A 20,905-nucleotide genomic window follows, 5' to 3' on the forward strand; every position below is an offset into this window, starting at 1 on the left:
GGGCGCCCCGCGGGCCCCCCCGCCCGCCAGGAGACACAAACCGCCCCGCTTCTGCCCGGGTCCGGTTTGCCCGTTAGCGTGGTCCTAGCCCCAGCTCCGGCCTCGGGGGCCAAAGGGGAACGGGTGCAGCGGTAACGGCTCCCTGAGGAGTGGGGGGCGTTGGTAGGTAGGTCCGTGCTTGCTTCCCCTTCTGCCTTGGGTGTGCCAGGAGTCTGAGGAGGGGCGACATCGCGCCCCTAAGCAGTACAGCAGTGGATCAAACTTAAGCTAGACGGTTCCGAGGATTTGTAGGAGGAACAGACATGAGAAAGTTTTAATGAAGGATTTAGAGAAAAAACACGGAGTTAGCGTACCCACGGCATTACTGAGTGGTATTTTGGAGCACAGTAACTGTGTGAACTGGCCCACCCATTTTACGGGCGTGATTGCAGGCCTATTTGCAGGCCGATCTCCACCTAGTTTCTTGGGCCGGTGTCCGAGATGCAGGTTACAGTGGTGTCGGTCAGCTGCTGGCGTCGTGAGGCCAACTCCAAACCTCTTCCAGACAAGCTGTCATCTGCGGCTGGCTTCCACGTCAGGCAAACGTCAGCTGCTTTCAGACAAAATACATACGGCTGGGCTGCTTCTCCCAGCTGCTGTAATTGTCCTACTGATTTGTGTCATAAGCGGCTGTAATTCCCACTCACAGAAGAGGCTGACCTTGAAAATTGCAGGATGGATATCTGTGATGGTAGTATTATGGGAATTTTTTAGGTATTTATTATATTGGTCTCCATGCAGCATGGATGTCTTGAGATAAGTCAAAGGCTGGCATAAATACAGAAGGGAATTGGAGACTTCACACTTTTCAATGTAATATTGTTTTTAATAATTAAATAGACTTGAAGTGAAATGGATTTTTATATATTTCACATCTTATTTCAACTAGTACGGCAGGTGTCTTGACCAAGACTTTCAAATGTTTAGACGTTGTGTACTTTCATATTTAAGTATTCATGTTTTAGCAGAAGGAATTTTAGCAGACACTCATAAAATCTTACAAATACCCTTTGATTATATCATACACTTTCTCTGTAGAGGGGTCAGGAACATATGTGCTGTTCTGCATACAAAGGGTTTATTTTTAAAGGGAAAAAGTTGTATCATTTTTCAGTGGAAAACCTGTACAAGAATGGTAAAGCAATATCTAATGTAAGTATGTCCCTGACAATGGAATAACAAATAGGAATAGTATTGAGCCGAGGCTTAACTAGAAGTGAATGTTACAGCAATAAAAAGTCTGTGTTCATCTGACAAATGATCAAAAACTCACAAAAGTTCTTAAAACATGGTTTTATTACTTACATGTTCCATTTTTACATTAATTCGTCAGCAGAATTTGCCATAAAAAGTCATTGCAGACTGAACATTTACTTTTGCTTGTAGTGTGCTAGAATTGAAGTCTTTGCTAGCTCTATATGAATAAGAATAATCTCTAAAGCTATTTTGTCAGGGAAATGTATTCAAGAGAAAGAATTGCTTTGTTTCTAAAGTACTGCGTCCACAAATGTACTTTGAATAGGTATGTCTTAAGTACATTTTTACTTGTTGATTTAGGCTCCTGCCTGCAAGCCAGTCTGTTTTGTCGGACTTCTGTGCCAATGCAGAAGCTTACTGAAAGGAGGTTATGAGATCCATCTTAGGAAAGCTTTGTTTAGATTGAGGCTGTCCAGGTTTCAAATCAGTACATCTGCAAGAGGATATAAACAGTATGGAGACTGAAAGATAAGTGGATATGCAGGAATGTTAGATGACATCTGTCACTTAAAAGCCAATTCTAAACCTGCAGCTCACAGCAAGTTCTTCACTTCAGTAGATTTAAAAAGACCCACCCAATTAATTCTACCTAGGTAAATGAACAAGAAGTTCAAAAGGAAGTTAGAAAATAGTGGAGGAAAGCTCTAATACCAAGCAGGAACATGAGAGGTAACATCATTATCATCATTATAGGTGAACAGAGAAAGTACTGTCAGTCATTTACAGTTACAGTAGAATGCTCAAAACACTGATTTCTTCAAGTACTGGTCCTTGGAGCCATGTTGTATGTGGTAGTGTAACCTTTCTTTTTCAAAAAAGTCAACTCCTAATCATTTTGTCTGTGGAGGAAAGATGGGAACACTAGAGGCTTATAGTCTTAAAAGAAATGCAGAACAGCTCCCAGCTTTTTACTTCTAAAAGCATTATAGTATATAAGCCAATCTCAGTGTATGGGGGATTTTGAATTATGATTTCCCAGTGTTTGGAGGACAGTGTTATGAATGCTTCTTGTGCACAGACATTGAGTGGGGGGAACAGTCCAGATGTCTGATAACAATCCCAATGGCGGAGAGAGAGAGAGTACGCTTCATGAACTGGAACTGTTAGTGTTACCTATGTAAGGCAATACAGTTTATGTTGAAGAAGTCAGCTTCCCCTTGAAAGATGTCACAGCCTTGCTGAAATTATTTTGGCTGGTTTGCTGTTCTAAGTGATTGGAATTATTAATATGATCATTTGCATCCATCCAGATGAACAGTTTAGGAGACTAAACCGTATTAAAGTAGTTAGTTAATAAATGATGACATTAAGCTGCTTAAATCATATTGGTATCGCCTGGTATGTTTCTTGAGCGAGGAAGAATGTTTATAGCATCCTCTTGCTGTGGGAAAATAGTGAAATATTCTTCATATTTTCTTTCAAATTTAACAATAATAATAATAATAAATGCTTTTTGGTTTAAAATCTGTTACTGTTGGAAAAACATGAATCTTAGGAAATGAAGCAATTGTTTCACAAAGTGCAAATAAAATAATTTCACACAGTGAAGTTTTGATTGGGTACTAATGTAGGTGATGTTATAGGAATGGTATTAACGTACTTCTAGCAAGCTTGGGTTTTTTGTGCAGATCATAAGCTGTACTCTTTAGTTTGCAAGAGACTCTGTTAATTTACAATCACAAAAATTATAGTATGATTTGTGAAAAATTGTGTGCAGCCCCCCGAAAAGCCTGAACCCCTTGATAAACTTTACTCTAGCAGGTCAGCTTAATTAGTGCAAAATACATATGTCACACGCTGTGTCCCTACCATAGCTAGGTAGCATTAATTCATGTCTGAGTCATCTGCTTAAATTTAATTCAACACACTTCTCCTATGTGTATTTGTCACTTGTGGCCAAAATGGTAGTTCATCTTTTGAAAATATACCCCGTGTGTCAAAAGCCTGACTTTTGACCTGCTGTGGAAGCTCCAGCTAGTACCTCATACTGGCATGTAGTGGAAAGTGGCTGAGAGAAAAGGTATTCCTCTGCCAGCTTTGATAAGGCTTTGTCATAAAAATTTGAAAAACCAGAGAGCCCCATGGAAAATTTGTGTGACCTTGTGCCCAAACTTGAAAGCATGATTTTGAATCAAGTTAGTTAATACTGAAAAATCATCTGGTTGTATATTAGAGAAACCATGTAAGTGTTTCTTTATGTGAAATGGTGCAAATTTTAAAGCAAATAGAAGCACGTGTTATATACATAATTTCAAATGAAACTGTTAATGACAAATCTCTCTATACATACATTTTATTATTGCCCCGTTGAATCATAATGTATTAGAATGTATTGTGAATCTGTATAGCTGTCCTATTGTGGAAGAGATTAGCGAATACCTCCACTTGATACTTGCAATCTGTAACATGTTAAAACTAAATTTTGTCTTTTTTTTAACTCCTTAGAAGTATTTTATTAAAAAGGTCAACCATATCAATAGAAATAAAGATTTCAAATCAGTGGAATAATGCATTACTTGTAACATTTTCAGGGTTTAAGGTGTTTGTCTAACTCAGATAACCAGTCAGTTCAGTAGAAAAATTCATATGGGTAAGGCAGAGAAGGTACAGGAAAAGCTAAAATACCTTCCAGTGAGAATCAGTTTAATTCTAAACTAAATCATTAAAAGAAACCACTAGCAAGGTAACATATCTGCTGGCATGTGTGTGTACACTGTCACATCAGCTGGAGCTCCTAGAGCTCAAAACAGCTGTAGCTGTTCAATTCATAAAGAATTTTCTCAGCTACTTTTTTCTGTGAGACAAGTCAGAGGTGTTATTCGTCTGCTGTAGCTTTAATATTTTGAGTCTTTTCCTGAGCTCCAGCTTATATACTGAGGTCAAACGAAGCCAGTGGCTAAGCAGTCTGGTAAGGGCAACAGCTTTTCCTATCTCATTAAATCCATGCATGTTTGTTTGATCTTATTAGAAAAATGTGCTGACAACTCAACTTTGGGGTTGATTCCTGAGGCTTGATAACTTCACTATGCAGTCTATTGATTTTTTTAGATCTTTTTTTAAAGGCAATAAGAATTCTATTATAATTAAAAATGGGGTTTCTAGGAGAAACAACTCCAAATCAGGATGAAAAATTTGCCTTGTAAAAGAGGCTACGCTGTGTATCCTCACATGAATGCGATGTACTCAGCCCTCTCTCCCCTGCAAGTTCCCTCTCTTGGGAAGAAAGCTGTGGGAGAATGGTTCTGGTGAGAGAAACACAGGGTGAAGACAGTATAGCTCCAGATTAGTTAAGAGCGCTGTAGTTCAAGCAGTCGCTGATGTAAAAGGTGCAGAACGAAGCTATTGCTTTATCAGACTACTTTCCATAATGCAACTACTCTTTTACCAGATGTCCTGGAAAATTTCTTGAAACAATGTTTTTACGTAGTATTCTTACTTAATTTTCCTTTTCTTGCTCACTGTGGCTCTATTCTGTTACGTGCAGAAGAATAAAAGATGCTTTTTGCCTCTGGCACTACAGTGACAGCGTTCTGCAAGTGAAGTAGAGATTTTAGGGGAATGGTTTTGCACTAATCCTGAGCTTGCATACTCTGGTGCTTCTGGATCTTTGACCGAGAGGTAACTCTCTTGGTCAGTGAGGTGTAAGTGGTCATGGACATCTGGCAATAGTACTGTTGTATTGTCTCAGTTATTAATGTATTAACTTAGATTTATTCATGTGGCTGTTCTTCGAAGATGATTTTCTGTATGCTTCAGAAATTTTTGGGGGTGGGAAGCATTCCTGCTGAGAGAGGCAGGAAGAGCTCTGATTTTTGCCAAGATGAAAAAACAGCCCTGGAAAATTATTTCTTGGTGACATCTTTGATAACTGCTCTCCCACTGTAGATAGGATGAAGGAATGTTTTTGGGTCTGGAGGCTGGCTGTGAGAATTCTCTGATTTCCTCTTAGGCTCTGAGTTTAAAATAGCATTTGATCATTTTCATTGTTTATATGGAATTTAGGTTGCCCAAAGCAAGAAATCTGGTCTTTCTAGGACTGTGCTATGCACCATCTCTGCTATAACATTAACCACGTTTTTGGCAGAAAATTTATTACATCATTAGGAGCACTTGGCTTCTTCTGATCTTTATCTTCACTGTGGTCTGGATTTTCTTCTGATTACATAGAATTCCTTGGAGAAAAAAACTCATCTGCATCTGAGGTTGGGATGAGGGAGAAGAGGACTGGTGTTCAGCCTTCTCTGCCCTTCCAAGACATTCATCCACACTTGGATGCATTCTGAGTTTGTCTTGGTTTAACAGTAGAAGTTAGCTGTGCTAAGGCAGCATAGGCTACGGCTTTGAACCAGATAAGGCGTACAGCAGAGACAAGGCATTTACCCCAAATGGTTTTGGAGGGGGCAATGTTTTTTCCCAGGGGCTGGCTTTGAGCAGCAAGTGTCTCAGGCTGGGTGGGTTGGTTGGTTGGTTTGTTTGTTTTCTCCTGCTTAGTCATTTTACTGCTTAAATAAGTTCCGATGCAACTTGGTATTATTACAGGATTACCATATTTTAAACCTGAGGTAGCCTGATTTTTCCTTAGGAGCAATCTGACAAGATTTTTATTGATCACCATCTTTTATTCTTGTATACGCAAGTGACTCTTTATACCATGCAGTCAGTGTGAGAGCTTCTAATGATTTGGCAAGAAAGTACGTCATCAGCACAGCATTACAGAGTCTCATTGTAAATACGAGCCAGTCTCTACCTTGAAAGCTTCAATAGACACTTCGAATTCAAATGGATGTTCTCATGCATTGCTAAAGTTAAGCAGGATGGAAATGCCTTGTGTAGTTGTAGGAGGCATGAAGATGTTTATTTTGTACTGCACAAAACTGTGATACTATCATTTGTACTTTTGTTCTTGCATCTCTACAATAACAAAAATACATGATTCATTTCATAAGTTAAGAAAAAAAATCCTTTTTCTTGGATTTCTTACCTCTTGGAATTAGAAAGACAGCAGAACAGTGCTGACTGAGTACGATTCAGTTAATTTTCATAGAATCATAGAATCATTGAGGTTGGAAAAGACCTCTAAGATCATTGAGTCCAACCGTCAACCCAACACCACCATGCCCACTAAACCATGTCCCTAAGCGCCTCATCTACACGTCTTTTAAATACCTCCAGGGATGGGGACTCAACCACTTCCCTGGGCAGCCTCTTCCAATGTTTAACCACTCTTTCAGTAAAGACATTTTTCCTCACATCCAATCTAAACCTCCCCTGGCGCAACTTGAGGCCATTTCCTCTTGTCCTATTGCTAGTTACTTGGGAGAAGAGACCGACACCCACCTCGCTACAACCTCCTTGCAGGTAGTTGTAGAGAGTGATGAGGTCTCCCCTCAGCCTCCTTTTCTCCAGGCTAAACAGTCCCAGTTCCCTCAGCTGCTCCTCATAAGACTTGTTCTCCAGACCCCTCACCAGCCTTGTTGCCCTTCTCTGGACAAATTTTACAAATATTTGTTCAGCAGCATTTGCCAAATAGCATTAAATCAGGTAGAAAAGTGGACAAATTCCAAATTTAAAAAATGTTGAGTGAAAGAGCAATGTACGGGGCAAAGACTGGATAAGGGATGCACCCTTTCCCTCCTGGCTGTATCTCAGCACCTTTGGACTTGCAGGGTTTTTTTGCCAAATTTAGGCAAATAGGTACCCTAAAAATATGAAGTCTTCTAAAGGTCATAGGGAAATTGTTTTATCTTTTTTCTTAAGAGGTTGGAGTTTTTAATTATGCACGTCACAAGACTCCATGGGTTTGCTATGCTACAGCTCCCTCAAGTGGTAAAATAATTTCCCATTTGGAATTGCAGCTTGGTTTCTGTGAAACACTTTCTCTTCAGGAAGTCTTGAGGCTTCCCCCCACTTCCTCTTTTTTCTGTCCGTCTCCCCCCCCCCCCCCAGTGTTGAACATTATGAACATCTGCTTAGGACTGTGGGGTTATCAGAGAAGTAGAGCTGTGGGTTAAAGGATTATGATCGTGGTCTTCGTTCTGCAGCTGACCTATTGAACCAGCTTGGGCAGGTTATTTCACCCTGTAAGCCTCACTTTTGTCATCTGAGAACTAGAGAGAATGATAAATATTTGTAGACTACCTAGAATTGTTTTAAACTCTTCTTTCTCAATTTTTTTTGAAATAATTCTTATTTCAATCAATGATTTTGCTTATCTGACAGAAGACTCAAAAATCCCTTGTCAGTGGGCAGTCAGAGATCTGGCAGCTATTCTTTCTACAAAGTAACAAAATAAAGCATGCCTGTACCTGGAGGTTTTGCCATCATTCCACAAACAGCAAAACCCTGATTTACAGCAGAAACATCGGAGTTAAAGGAGCAGGAGTTTAAGCACAAAAGAACTCAGACTTGCTATACTTAGGTTCCCAGTGAACTTTGGCTAGAAAATACACTCCAGTGTTACCACTGCATCAGTAATTTCTTGTTTCTCCCTGTAAGAACATGAAAAACATGTTTTCTACAGTTGCCTGAGGAAATCATGTTGTGCCTTTATTAGAGAAGCAGAAGAGGTCCTTGACATCCGGACTTAATATGAAATGCCATGCAGGATTCCCAGTATTAAAGAAGAGCTCTACCTCATCCTTTGAAGGAAGCCAGCAGTAGTAAAATGAACCATTTCATAACCTTATATGATCTTTATAAGTTCAGGAATCTCTGTTTAATTTCTGATCCTGTAAAATAATGGTCTCTGTCAACCTTTGTGATAAATCCAGTCCTTGCTTGACTTACAGGGCAACAAATGCACAAAACATTTTTTTTTTTCCACCACGCTGCCTTTTAATTTGGAAGCTGAGATTAAATTTATGATTGAGTAGTTAGCGTAGTATTTCAGATGTATGTGTTACTTTTCATCTTGAAGGATCTTAAAATCCTTTGCAAACTAGGTACACACAACAAAGCCAGTGCCATTCCAAGAATGCTTTCCCCCCCAGAAACCTCTCTATTGTCACCGATAAAGACATGTTTATTACCTTTATTTAGTGGTTTCTCTGCTGGCTGTTTCTTGTGCTTCTGCCAGTTACCAGTGAGTATCCCACTTCATTACTTTTAATCTTGAAGGATCTTAAAATCCTTTGCAAACTAGGTACACACAACAAAGCCAGTGCCATTCCAAGAATGCTTTCCCCCCCAGAAACCTCTCTATTGTCACCGATAAAGACATGTTTATTACCTTTATTTAGTGGTTTCTCTGCTGGCTGTTTCTTGTGCTTCTGCCAGTTACCAGTGAGTATCCCACTTCATCGAAGTAATTGATTATGGATTTGGTTCTGTTCTTGTCATATATTTTTGATGACTTATTTTTTCTGTTACTTTTACCTACCTTTGCTTAATAAGTTTGAAGGGAGTCACTCAGTCACTCTTTGCTATATGTTATACATGTTGAGGAAGGCATTCCCTTAGAAGTGATTGTTTTGAATTGAATGTGAGTAGTCTGTTAGGTGGTTGAATTTCCAAAATTATTTTTAAATCATTGTTCATATTTTGATGTCTATATTCTGTTTTCAGTTTGCTTATTTAACTGCTGCCATGACATTTATGCACTTGAATTTAATGTTGCAGAAACTTGAAAAAGTCAGTGCATGACTAAGAATATCTTCAAATTTCTAATAATTTCATTTATTGCCTTAGCGCACATGTGGAAAAAGCCCTAAGGTAGAACATATATACTGCATTTAATCCAATCTAAACCAGCCTTTTATATATCTGGTAGAGGGTTAATAAAAACCAAAAGAGGTTGTCTTAGATCTGCCTATTAGAAAAAAAGCATCTTAGTGTGGGGTGATGAGTTAGCATTTGTCAGCTCCTTCTCAGTAGCTGTAGGTGTCCGGTAAGTGTAAGGTAATTCACTGTGTGTATGTGGCAGAATGGCTTCGTTCTCACTGCAGATGCCAACGTGTGGGCTCCAGCTCCCCTCAGAGGCTTTGTGTTAGTCACCTCAGCTGCCAATGCCCACTCATAGCTGTGGAGCCGAAGGAGTCTTTTTCAGCCGTATAATTTTCTTGTGTGAGATTGGCCACAGAAATGGGCATGTCTTCACCTTGCCACCCTGGTGGGCTGTCTAGGGTCAGGTGGATAACCACGAGCAAGGACCACTACCATAAAGCAGATGATATCCATGGACTTTATACACCATTTCTTAGGTACGGATCCTCACCCTGCAATATTAGAGAGGAAACCTTCTATGAAGTATAGTCCTCAAAGAAAGATCAAAATACCTCACCTTTGTCACAGGGTAAAAGTATATGCACGGACAAATTATCAGCAGAGCACTTTGTGTGTAGTAATTTCTTTGCATGTCCATAGTCCTGTACACTAAATATTGAGAATTCATGAAGCCATCTTGCATTTGGATAGGTGTATTTTATGGTATGTGTAGCATAATGCAGTACATACATAGATAGGTACAAGAACTGAAGAAAATTAGTTTGAAGTGGAGTATGTTGGAAGGAGCAGATCTGATTCTAAGGCATAGGGCAGTCATACTGGTTGAGCATATAACTGTGTCACCAACTCTGCCCTGGATTGCATGAAAAACAGTAAATGCCAGCAGATCATAATTTTCTAATGTCAGTTACTTAGTGTTAGGGATGCAGGGAACTGTCCTGCTGTAGTGATGGCTGCCCTACATAAGAAAACACCTCTTTCCACTCACACAGCCTCTGCATGTTCCTGCAGCGGAACAGCTGAGTGAGGATGCAATTATATGTGCTTTTCAGTATGCCGACACATGGAGTTCAACCTAAGTATTTGAAAAATGCATCCTATTTCTCTGATTCTGAAACTTCTTGAGTAGTAAATCAGTTTCTGTAATAGCCATTATTGAGGTTTCACAGGACTTCAAAATGTCAGACAAGAATGGGCTGTTTAAATACAGGTTAAGTGAATGCAGAGATCATTCACTGTGGAGGTCTGGTTGGTCTGTGGTTCAGGATTATAGAAACAGATGGAGGTTTATGTGCACGCGCTCTCTCTCTCTGTCCTTTTCTTTTGTGGAGCTCTGAGGCCCTACCTAAAGTTTGAACTTATTTCTGTCATGCAGAAAACAAGTTAGCTGGGCTGGTGGTCACAGAAAGCAACAGAGCATGCAAATTACCCAGCTGTATCACTTGTCCCTCCTCTCCCCGCCGTTCTCAGGAGATTTCATCATGGAAACAGTGATGGTGCAAGAAATCTGCTTATGAGTTCCTTCAAACATGGACATGTGTTGCTAGCCTTGTATCAGTCTCTATCAGGCAGATGATTTTTTCTGGAGTAGAATCAGGATGTATGCAACTTCAGACAACACACTGGTTTTGTGCACAAATTTAGAAGACTAACTCTTAAGAAAAGAGGAACACTTAAGATTCACAACACACCATTCAATTCTGCATTCTACATTTAATTCACCTTTTCAGCAAACAGAATAACGTTAGTAGTATTAACTCTCTGTGCGTGTAAATTTGCACATAGCAATGCACTGAGCATTTTTTTGTCAAAGGGCTTGATAAAAAGGAATCAGAAGGAGATGTTATTCAAGCCATGAGACTCTGCATTCTGAAATCCCCTTTTTCTTTTCATTTAACGCGTCAGAATATATGGGAGCCTGCTTTACTAATGCTACGGCTGTAAGGAAATAGGCACTTTTTAGGATATAGAGGGATGTGTCTTTAACTCTTAAGAATTTCCAAAAATAGCAATTAGGAGTTTGTAGATGTCACTGTTTTCAAACTGTTTTGTGGGTGTCACTATTTTTGAGCTGCCCTGCCCTGATAATCAAACTGTAATATGATGCCAGAGCTAGCAAGGGAAAGGGCAGCGGTGGGGACCTCAGTTAAAAGTTTACTAGTCCGACTTGCTTCTCTGTTAGCAGCTATAAAGAGAAACTTTCGGAAGAGATGTAACGTGTGATCTCTTGCATAGCAAGTGAAAGGTTGAGGGTCATGTAGGGACCAGAATGGCATTTGGGGCTTAAGGTCCACTGAGTTACGTCAGACTCACTTGCTTAAACTTGCTGCAGAGTAGCCCCAAACCTTCGCTTTGCAGCTCCCAATAAAATGTGTTCAGCTACTTACTGTTTAGTAATTGAAGAAATCCCTAATATCAAGTTATGGTGACATATAAAAGTTCCTCAAAAGGCCTGAAAACTCTGACATCTCCACCAGGTGCTTGAAAAAGTCATTTAGGTCAGTGGTTTTTGGTCAGATAGCATGCTCACATTAGCTGGTTAATTTTATTCTTTTGAAGTACAAAGGCTTGAGGAAAAAGGCTGGAATGAAAAAAACAATTCACAGGTCTCATCTGTCTGCTGTAGAAGTTAATATTAACTAAAACAATGTGAGTGTGCAAGTTTTCCTAAACTTTCTAACTTTGTATGTTTTATGGGCCATCCTTAATGCATATATCTAATTTCTGCATGTATTAATGATTCTCCATTATACAGGCTACAACATATACACGACAGTGGCAAAACCAAACAAATTTGTGAAAAACATAGCTGTGCTACACATTGCTTCCTACTCCAAATTAGTCTTCTAATGCCAAAACCTACATATTTGATTTTAACTAAAGGGTTTGTTATGAGAAACCAAGTGGAAACTTGCAGATTTTATTAAAAATAAAAGAACAGGTAGCCAAACATCTCAGCATTTATTATAAGGATTTGTGAAAAAATCTTGGTAAGTTAAGGTACAGTTGCAGGAGTGACTGATTTTAAAAAAACAAAAACCAACCGAACACACAACCCCCCAAAGCCAGCAACCAAAAAAGCACCTTACAATGTGGAGTTTTTGGACCCACTTTGATTTTTCTATTATTCTGTATCATTGCAACTTGTACTGAGTTAATTTGTAGTCAGATGCTTGAAAACTGAAAAATGGGAAAAGAGGTTTAAATACAGGTTCCCAAAAGCTGAGACTTAAGTCAGTTTTTCTGAGGAGGGTTATTGTGCATATGCATTCTGGAAGGATGACAGCAGTAATCTCCCTGGGTTTGGAGTCTTGCAGTAAACTTCCATGTCATTGCAACTTTCAGATGAAGTTAGTGCAGTGTTTACTTACAAATCTGCCTTTGGAGATTATCGGGAAGCTATTACAGAATGTGTTCAACAGCGTGAGATCATTATGTTATTCAAATAGCTGTTATAGCAGAAGGTCCTAGGCATGGTTTTTAATAGACTTTAAATTCCTGTGACAGAAAAACAAACTGATTTTCCGAAAACAGCATTCTTATTAAATTCAATTTGTTGACACCAGTACTGTTAAAACCCTACTACTATTTTTATTGTTTCTCTGTATGTGTGAGGAGGGGGAGATACGTTGCCTATAAAGCCTCCTTTTTATTTTTTGGAAAGCGTATCATTTGATAACAGTGTCTAGATTTTAAACATCAACGGGTGATCATCTGGCGCTTTTGGTGAAAAATGCTGAATTTCAGAACTCATTGCTTCTTGGTAGTCCAGCGGTACTAGAGTCTACTAATGCGCAAACAGTGCAACTTCTACCTGTAATCTCATACAGCAGCGTGGTTGTGTAGTTACCTACCTTCTTGTAGTTGTTGAGAATCTCCCTGTGAACTTCTGTAGTTGTGTGCACGCATGGAAAAACAGGTATGACAAACATTTTTACTATGCTAGCAGTGTCTTTGTTAGTGTGGGTTTTGTCAAGACACTATGCTTTTCCTTAAAAATTAGTGTCACACCCGACTTCTTAAATTGTTAACCCTACCCCCGCAGAAGTCCCTGTGGGCTCTCCGTTCTGCTAGTATTTTCCTTGCACGAGTTAGACTAGCATGCCCTCTTGCATTTTTCCAGGACCCAGGCTCCTCTGCATTTTGCATTTGCTCCACTAACTCGACTATACACCATTTCAAGAAAAAGCTGGCAAAACCAGTGATGTATACAAATAAAATAGTGTAAAATAAAAAGAAAACCTTGTGAGAATATATAGAAAATGAATTAATGTCATAACTGCAATAAATATGATAAACATTTTTTCGCTTTCAGGTTTAAAAATGTCTGACCAGAAAAATATTGTACACAGAGCCCATTGTATTGAAAAGCTACTGTCTGAGAACAATTTCCAAGATATTGAGGATCATCTTAAAGAACTTGAAGATGTTGATATGACTGTAGGATATCTGCAGGGGACGGAAGTTGCCAAGGCTGTATACAGGGTACTCAAGAGCTGCCCTTCAGCAATGTTGAAAAAGAAAGCAAAGCAGTTATTATCAAGGTGGAAAACACTTTACAAGAATAACTGTGCTCAGTCAATGCAAGTTAAAAAGTCAGTTTCTGTGTATGTGAAAGAGGAAACTGAACATCTCAGTGTGGTTCCTCAAGGGCAGTCGCTGTCCGAAGGACCACGTCAGCAGGAGGCATTAGATGCTACTAGTTCTAAAATTTTGGTCCCATCACAAACTGTTAAAAATGTGGTATGTAGTGACACAGAAGGCAGCATGAATCAGCTTTCTTCTTTTGAGGAACAACACACTGATAATGAAGATTCTAAACCTCTTGTTAACGAAGCAAGTCTGCAGCAGGATCCGATGAGAGCTCTGAGGAGTAAATGTACGGATCTTCTTTATAATGCTTTGACTGGTTCTGCCAAAGACGAAGAAGAAACTGATAAATTGCTAGAGCTATCTAAAGAAATCGAAGAACATATTTTTGCTCTTCATGCTAAAAATGACAAAAAGTATAAAAATTGCATCAGAAGCAAAATCTCTAACCTGAAGAACCCTAAAAGTTGCCACTTAAAACATAACCTTTTTTCAGGGACGTTGAGTCCAAAGGCTTTTGCTGAGATGACAGTGATGGAAATGGCCAGTGATGAACTGAAACAGCTCAGGGCTCTGTACACAGAATCATCTGTTCAGGAACATCAGCTTCCACAAGTTATTAATGGCACACAGACAAACAAAATAAAGTGTAGGCGCTGTGAAAAATTTGATTGCACTGTCACTATGATCGCCAGAGGAACTCTTTTTCTTCCAGGTTGGGTGCGAAACACAAATCCAGATGAACAGATGTTGACTTACGTTATTTGTAATGAATGTGGAGAACAGTGGTATCACAGCAGATGGATTTGTTTGTAACGCTATCCCTCTTTAATAAGTGGTTTAGAAACATAGATATAAGAAAGTATCTCTGTTGGAACTGTATAATTTAAAATTTTGTATTGGTATTATGTAGATGCTGCCACTAAAAAGTGCAAAATCAGTTGTAAAAAATTGCTAAGCTTTTTTTGAAGATGACTTGAATAAATCTATGTGGTTTTAAGTAATGTCAATATGTGAAAAAATAAAAGAAAAAAGGGGAAAAATTGTTACACTGTATCAGGGAGGAATATTCACTAGTAAATCCATTAAAAATATTCCAAGTGCTGCAATTTTTTTCCCCAAGGTACTGAGTACTTGGAATTTTCATTATCTTCAGCAGGAGTTCTCTCACAGATCATAAGTTTTGTTTACAGTAAACAAACTGTTTCCAAAACTGCAGTTCACATACTTGCGTGCATTGCAGAATGTTCAGCATGGATTCACTCTTTAATTAAATCACTTTTTGCAAGTAAGTGTTAGATTATTAAGTTGGTTTGAGAGGTAATGTCTATAAAAGAAAAAAGGAATGAAAAATAAAGTGTAAAAGGGGAAAAAGGCAGCTAGCAAATGAAAGCAAAAATGAAATTCTGCTTTAGCTTTTTATAGCTATTGGGAGGAAAATATGACTTGTGACAATCTATCAGTTTGCAGTTCAGATTTGCAATATAAGATGGTGCGTCCTGCAACTGTTAAGAAATTAATGCAAGATCAGGCAATGGTTTATTTCAGAAAAATATGTAAATACATTTTTAAATTTAGGTAGGAAGTTAATAAGAGTTAATTACTGTCTGAATGGATATCCTCTCTTGAACTGGGACATCTGTCCTGAACTGAGCAAATTAATGTTTTTATATAGTGCAGGTTACCCAGAAAAAATGAATAGAAGGAAATCTAATAGCTAAAGTTTTTATACATGTTTTTGTTCCAGAGTCAACAGGATTCTCACTGGCGGTATACTAGAAGCATTTATTTATCAGAAAATACCACCTTAGCATTCTTCTCACTCCAGTAATAGCCCTGTTTTTGTTTTTTTTCTGGAAAACTTAAAATTACTTCAAGTCGGCTATCTGAATACTTTGAATGGAGTATGTATTGGAAATCAGGGAGATGTTTCTTTTCTGGACTGGGAGAACCACCCGAGTCTGGGTATCTTTCACAGCTGTCTGTTGGTCTGTAGAAGACTATGTTCATACTGTGTGTCCCTGTTTTGGATTCGTCACTGTTTCTGAGTTACTGTAAATGTTTAAATGAGAGGAAATGGGTCTTGCATTGAGTCCAAATTTTCTGAGCACACGAATGTGTCAACTCGCAGACCTAAGGAAATGCAGTGAAGAGTAAGTCTGCCCTGCCTGAGGGGTTAGGTCCTTGCAGCAGAGCAGTAGTATCGTTTGGAAACATAACCTTCATAATGAGTTTCCTCGTTGGAGTACGGACGAGATGGTGAAATGGGTCAATAAATTGCCAAAGTCATGTTTTAGGCACAGGGGAAAGCGTTTTGTTTCACCCTATTGTATAAACACAATAAACCTGCATACTTGGCATCAGTGGAGATATCTTTTACAAATGCACAGCAGGCATTTTGCAGTTCAAGGCTAAAATGCATCAGCTGAGCAGAGAAACCTGGTGCGTATTTGCTGGAGGAATTAAGGACAGTTCTGCACCCATCTAGCTGTAACACAGCTGAGGCTGGTCAGCTTCTCTGGGCTAAGGCACTGCCCTGGAGCCCTCCAGCCACATGGCCTGTCAGAGAAAGGAGTTAGGGGCACGAGATGAGAAAATAGCTGTTGGTGAACTAAAAGCCAGCCAGGACTGAAAATAAAACGGAAGACAGGCTTTTATCTGTATATGGTGAAAACGGTGTGTAACCTGTTGTTACAAAGAGGCACTTACTATGCTCCTACTGAAAAAACCAAGAAAAATCTTTTCCATCCTGTGAAGTGTTAACTTTCACGGTGTGATTTACTGTGGCATTACCTAGATTTTTATCATGTGAAAATGTGTGTTTTAGTGGAATTGCACTGATGTAAAAGAAATATTAAAGCATTAGGCCAGACCCCCAGTATTCAACTGTGTAACCAATCAGTTAATATCTGACCTTCCTTCCCAGCCCTTACCCATGTGCTGGAATTGATGCTTACAAGTAGTCTTGCTTGTTTAAGTGGAAGTACTTCTGTGCAAAGTATTATTTTTAGCTTTCAATAAAACCATAGGAAAGCAAACACTTCTGTGTTACTGGTTCACAGTAAGCTTGGAGTTGTGTGCTGTCATTTTGAAGGTCACGGTCCTGCTGAGGAGAGCTGTACACTAGTACGGTGCTGTGTCAGAACACCATGTAGCAGGAGACCTTATTTTAGCTGTGAACAATGGACACTTATAAATAATTTCTGCCTGCAGATGGTTTTGAAGCCATTCCAGTAATGTCCAGCTCATCCAAGTTTTGTCTTGGCGAGGGGAAATGTCACAAGGCATGGACAGTGTTTTTGACAGATTATATTTCAAGGGTAAAATTTGTAGCCATAATACAGACTACATTTGTGACATAATGTGTAACATCGTTTTCTTTTGAACTGCCCATCACTAAATGTATAGTGCTAAGCTATATGCCCCAACATGACTGGGATTTTCTACCGATCCATGTTTACTGAGCAGCTAAGAAAATGTAAACAGCGGATATCTTAAAACTTTTTCAAATCATTGAGCAAGCCTGCCTCACTGCGGATCTGAGTGAGCCGTACCTGCAGCAGCGAGAGGGTCATTTGGTTCTAGCCTTTCGCATTTTGCCCTTTCTTCTAAGATGTGGAAATAATAAAATCCAGTTACTAACAACTGCAGTTGCAGCTTATGGTATAGAAACAACTGTCAGTAAGTACAAATAGTCAAAAAATAGATTATAACCATGCCTCTCTTAAAACTATCCCTTAACTTCCTTCTGTCCATTTCAAACCGAAAGCAGTTAGAACTCTTAGAGCGGGTCCTTAGTACCCTCGCAGTTGCAAACTCAGCATTTTAAAGTTGTTTTCTATGGTAATACATTGTGAGCAGGTATTCCTCCATTGCCTGCCTTCCCAATAACAATGGAACCTGAGAGCTGGCTTTGTAACTAATCCAGTTAAAGCTAGACATTAAAAGATGAGAATACATCTGTAAATTTTGTGAAATCCAGTAATCATGAAAAGAATTCCTGTTCCTATTGAAAGAGATGGAGCCCTTACCTTTATTCAGGAGTTACCTAGTCTAAGCTGCTAGCAGCTGGTTCAACACACACATTGTTGCTAGGTTGTTAGCATTACCTAAAAGCCAGGCACAAAATACGCTCCTGCTTGCACAGATAGTAGTCTGGGACAAGGAGGAGATCTGGGAATACTGGCAGAAAGGAGCAGAAAGTATTGGGAGGCAGGGAGAGTGAACTGGGCCCGTTGTAAGTATGCCGAGGACACAAATCTATCGGAAATGAGGCTTTGTTAGTCCAGAGCTGGTGAAAAGCTCATCTAGGTTCGGTTTCACTTTATGCCTAGTTCATGCTGATAGACACGCTGCCCGCAACTTCACACTTAACAGTTAGTGAAACTGTATACAAAATCATGAATTACTGTATTACCTTCTTGATCATCTTATGCCATTGGTTATTTTTACCTAATACAGTTTATTACCACTTTGGCCATTTTTCCATCTGTGTATCTAATCCTTGTTACTTGAAAGGTTTAGTAGAATGTAGATGTCAGGTAGTTTCATGTGCCACTATGTATCAGAATACTGTAAGGCATGAAGTGCCAAATATGAGAGACCGTCATTCAAGTAAATCATTGCTCTTATTTAAAAAGGTGTGGTCATAGTTTCGCTAAGCAAAGTACTGCTCCAGGCCGCAGTTTGTCAATAGGTTATATTGTTCCTACCCAGATTGTGTAACTGCGCAGGCTTAAAATGTTTGACTGGATAAGATTGTATGCCTTGGCTCAAAATGGCTCTAAAAAGTCAACTTGCAACTACACAGCGTATGCGCCAGCAGGAGGGTATAGATGACTGGAGTATCAGAGGCCAGAAACAAGAATAAAAGGAAAGCTTTGAAAAGTGAGATTCTTTTATTTTGTTGAAATTGTCTTTTTTCAGTTTGTTCCAGATGGGAAAAAGATCTTTTAACTTTTTTAAGCAGAGACAATTAATTTTGGTACGATGTTTAGCGTATCCATGATGCTGCTCCACAAAGGAGCATGACGTTAGAGGTGATCCACACAGACATAGGACAAATGTGTGCCGAATAAGGGTAACGTCTGTATTTGTTTTCACTGGGTTTTCCAGAGACGCTGTAAATTCAGCTGCTTCTTGAATCCTGTGATTTAATAGTAGCAATAAGGTCTTAAATGTAGATTGTACTCAAAGCTCAAGCGGCCTGTAGCTGCAGAACTTGTAATATGTGTCTTCAGAAGATGAGAGCTAAATTAACAAGTGAATTTCACATAACTTTCAATGTAAAAGCAAAAATATTACTTTGAGAAGTGCTTTATTAGTTGGAGTCGATGTTGCTCCCTTAACACCGGTGACAAAACTCCTTCTGGTTCCTGGAGATCCACGGCCAGATCCATTTCATTTCATTCTGTTGAGGGCCTTTCGTATCTCTCATAACCCTCTTACTGTAGCACTTTTCAGGGAGGTACTCGGCTGCCATTTGTTGTTTATAACTCTTTCTTCCTTTCCAAGCCAAAAAGAAATTTGTGCTGTTTATTGTTTACTTAAAATGTATTCCTTTCAGTCTGCTGTGCTATGTACATTTGTTACTAAAGCCAAGAACTACAACTCTCTAAACAAAAAAAGAACAGCTCTCTTTCTGGCAAAAAGAAAAGTTACCTGGTAACAGGCTGTGGTTAAGGAGCAAATATGTTGAATTACAGTCCTTCAGGGAATCTTCAGTGTGTAATGGCCCAGTTCATCGAGTGCCTGGAAGATAAGGAAAGAAACAAGAGCACTTTGATAATTTCTTGGATTGCTTGGGGGCTGGCTTGCTGCATTCTGGTATTAGCAGAGCCATAAAGGCAGATGACTTCATATCCCCTTATTTTGTACTGCTGTAATTCAGCCAGGAGGTGACAAAGTCATGTTTTATTGAGACCATGTCATCACTTGCCAGGATGGGACGAAGTCTCCTTGCCAACTACAGATGGTAAAAAGCATTATTCACAAGCTCTATTATACGAGAGCTTTGCTGATACAGAACTTTTTCATACACACAAAAAAATGCCCTTTATTTGCCATTGGGATGTTATTTTGCCGTTTGCTAGCACGTGACATAACAATTATCTCTTCATGAATTCAACTCTGTGAATAAAATCCTTAAGGTGCAAGGTCAGCTTTCAGATGAACATGCACGTGAGGGAGCAGCAAGGGTGGGTTGCTGCACAAGAGGAGGCGAGCCAGGAGCAGAGGGTGGGTGACAAGGTGCGCAGGGACAGTGACTTCAGTAAAAAGGGTCACCATCCCACAGCACCCAAACAAGAAGAGCAAGGCAGGTCCAGTGACAATAATCAGCCAAAACTCCAGTGAGCACCGGACAAGTCCGCGGGGAGGAGGCTGTGCTGAGGTGGGGCTGGGTGTCGAATGGGGGTTGGGGCACGAGGTGGGGTGCAGGACCGGGGCCACCGGGCTCGGACAGGGCCCGAGCCAAAATGTGACTCCCGCTGGCAGGGGGACCCTGAGGCGGCTGCCCCCACAGGCACTGCCCCAGCCCTGCTCACCACCACCGGGACAGTCAGGCAGCAGCCTCGGGCAGGGGCAGAGCCCACAGCACCCACTGTCGGGACCCTACGCTGTTTGCACAGTTTAAAAGGGGAGTGATTTTGGTGTACGTGTTTCAAACCACATCTTAGCTGGGCATTTTCTTCTGTCTGTTACTAAGATCTGGCAGGTATACTTCATGTGACCAGCCCTATCAGTGGCATTATTTGTTCTGCAGTTTTTTATCGTTCTACAGCAACTATTGGTTTTGTTACATACATGAATAATAGTAACAGGGTGGACACAAATGAAAAGGGCCTTCAGTTCCTGATCCTCAAGCATACATGTGTGTGTTTTAACCATGAGTAACACCATGGTTACAGCATGGTCCTTTCCTATTTTCTTTTATGTTCCCATGTAAAAGAAATAAAAATACATCTTATCACAGAAGTTTAAGAATTTTGTTTCTAACTAGAATTTTAAAAATTTGAGGGACCTGGACAAGCTGGAGAAGTGGGCCTGTGTGAACCTCATGAGGTTTAACAAGGCCAAGGCCAAGGTCCTGCCCCTGGGTCGGGGCAACCCCCGGTATCAATAGAGGCTGGGGGATGAAGGGATTGAGAGCAGCCCTGCCAAGAAGGACTTGGGGGTATGAGTGGATGAAAAGCTGGACATGAGCCAGCAACGTGTGCTCACAGCCCAGAATGCCAATCGTATCCTGGGCTGCATCAAAAGAAGCATGGCCAGCAGGTCGAGGGAGGTGATTCTGCCC

The 20,905-nt window shown here is 39.9% G+C and overlaps 1 protein-coding gene across 1 annotated transcript; it reads left to right on the plus strand.

Moving 5' to 3' along the window:
* Window positions 1-13,337: 13,337 nt before the first annotated feature.
* On the plus strand, window positions 13,338-14,661 carry TCEANC (transcription elongation factor A N-terminal and central domain containing). The gene has a single exon (XM_009278530.2). It carries the CDS (start codon window positions 13,342-13,344, stop codon window positions 14,422-14,424), a length of 1,083 nt encoding a protein of 360 aa, XP_009276805.1. The 5' UTR covers window positions 13,338-13,341; the 3' UTR covers window positions 14,425-14,661.
* Window positions 14,662-20,905: the final 6,244 nt, after the last annotated feature.

Source organism: Aptenodytes forsteri, unplaced genomic scaffold (genome assembly GCF_000699145.1).
Source record: "Aptenodytes forsteri isolate BGI_AS27 unplaced genomic scaffold, ASM69914v1 Scaffold434, whole genome shotgun sequence".
Classification (NCBI taxonomy): domain Eukaryota; kingdom Metazoa; phylum Chordata; class Aves; order Sphenisciformes; family Spheniscidae; genus Aptenodytes; species Aptenodytes forsteri.

Bases quoted from the DNA above. Each gene is read 5' to 3' on its own strand.
- TCEANC (XM_009278530.2), top strand. From the start codon at position 13,342: ATGTCTGACCAGAAAAATATTGTACACAGAGCCCATTGTATTGAAAAG.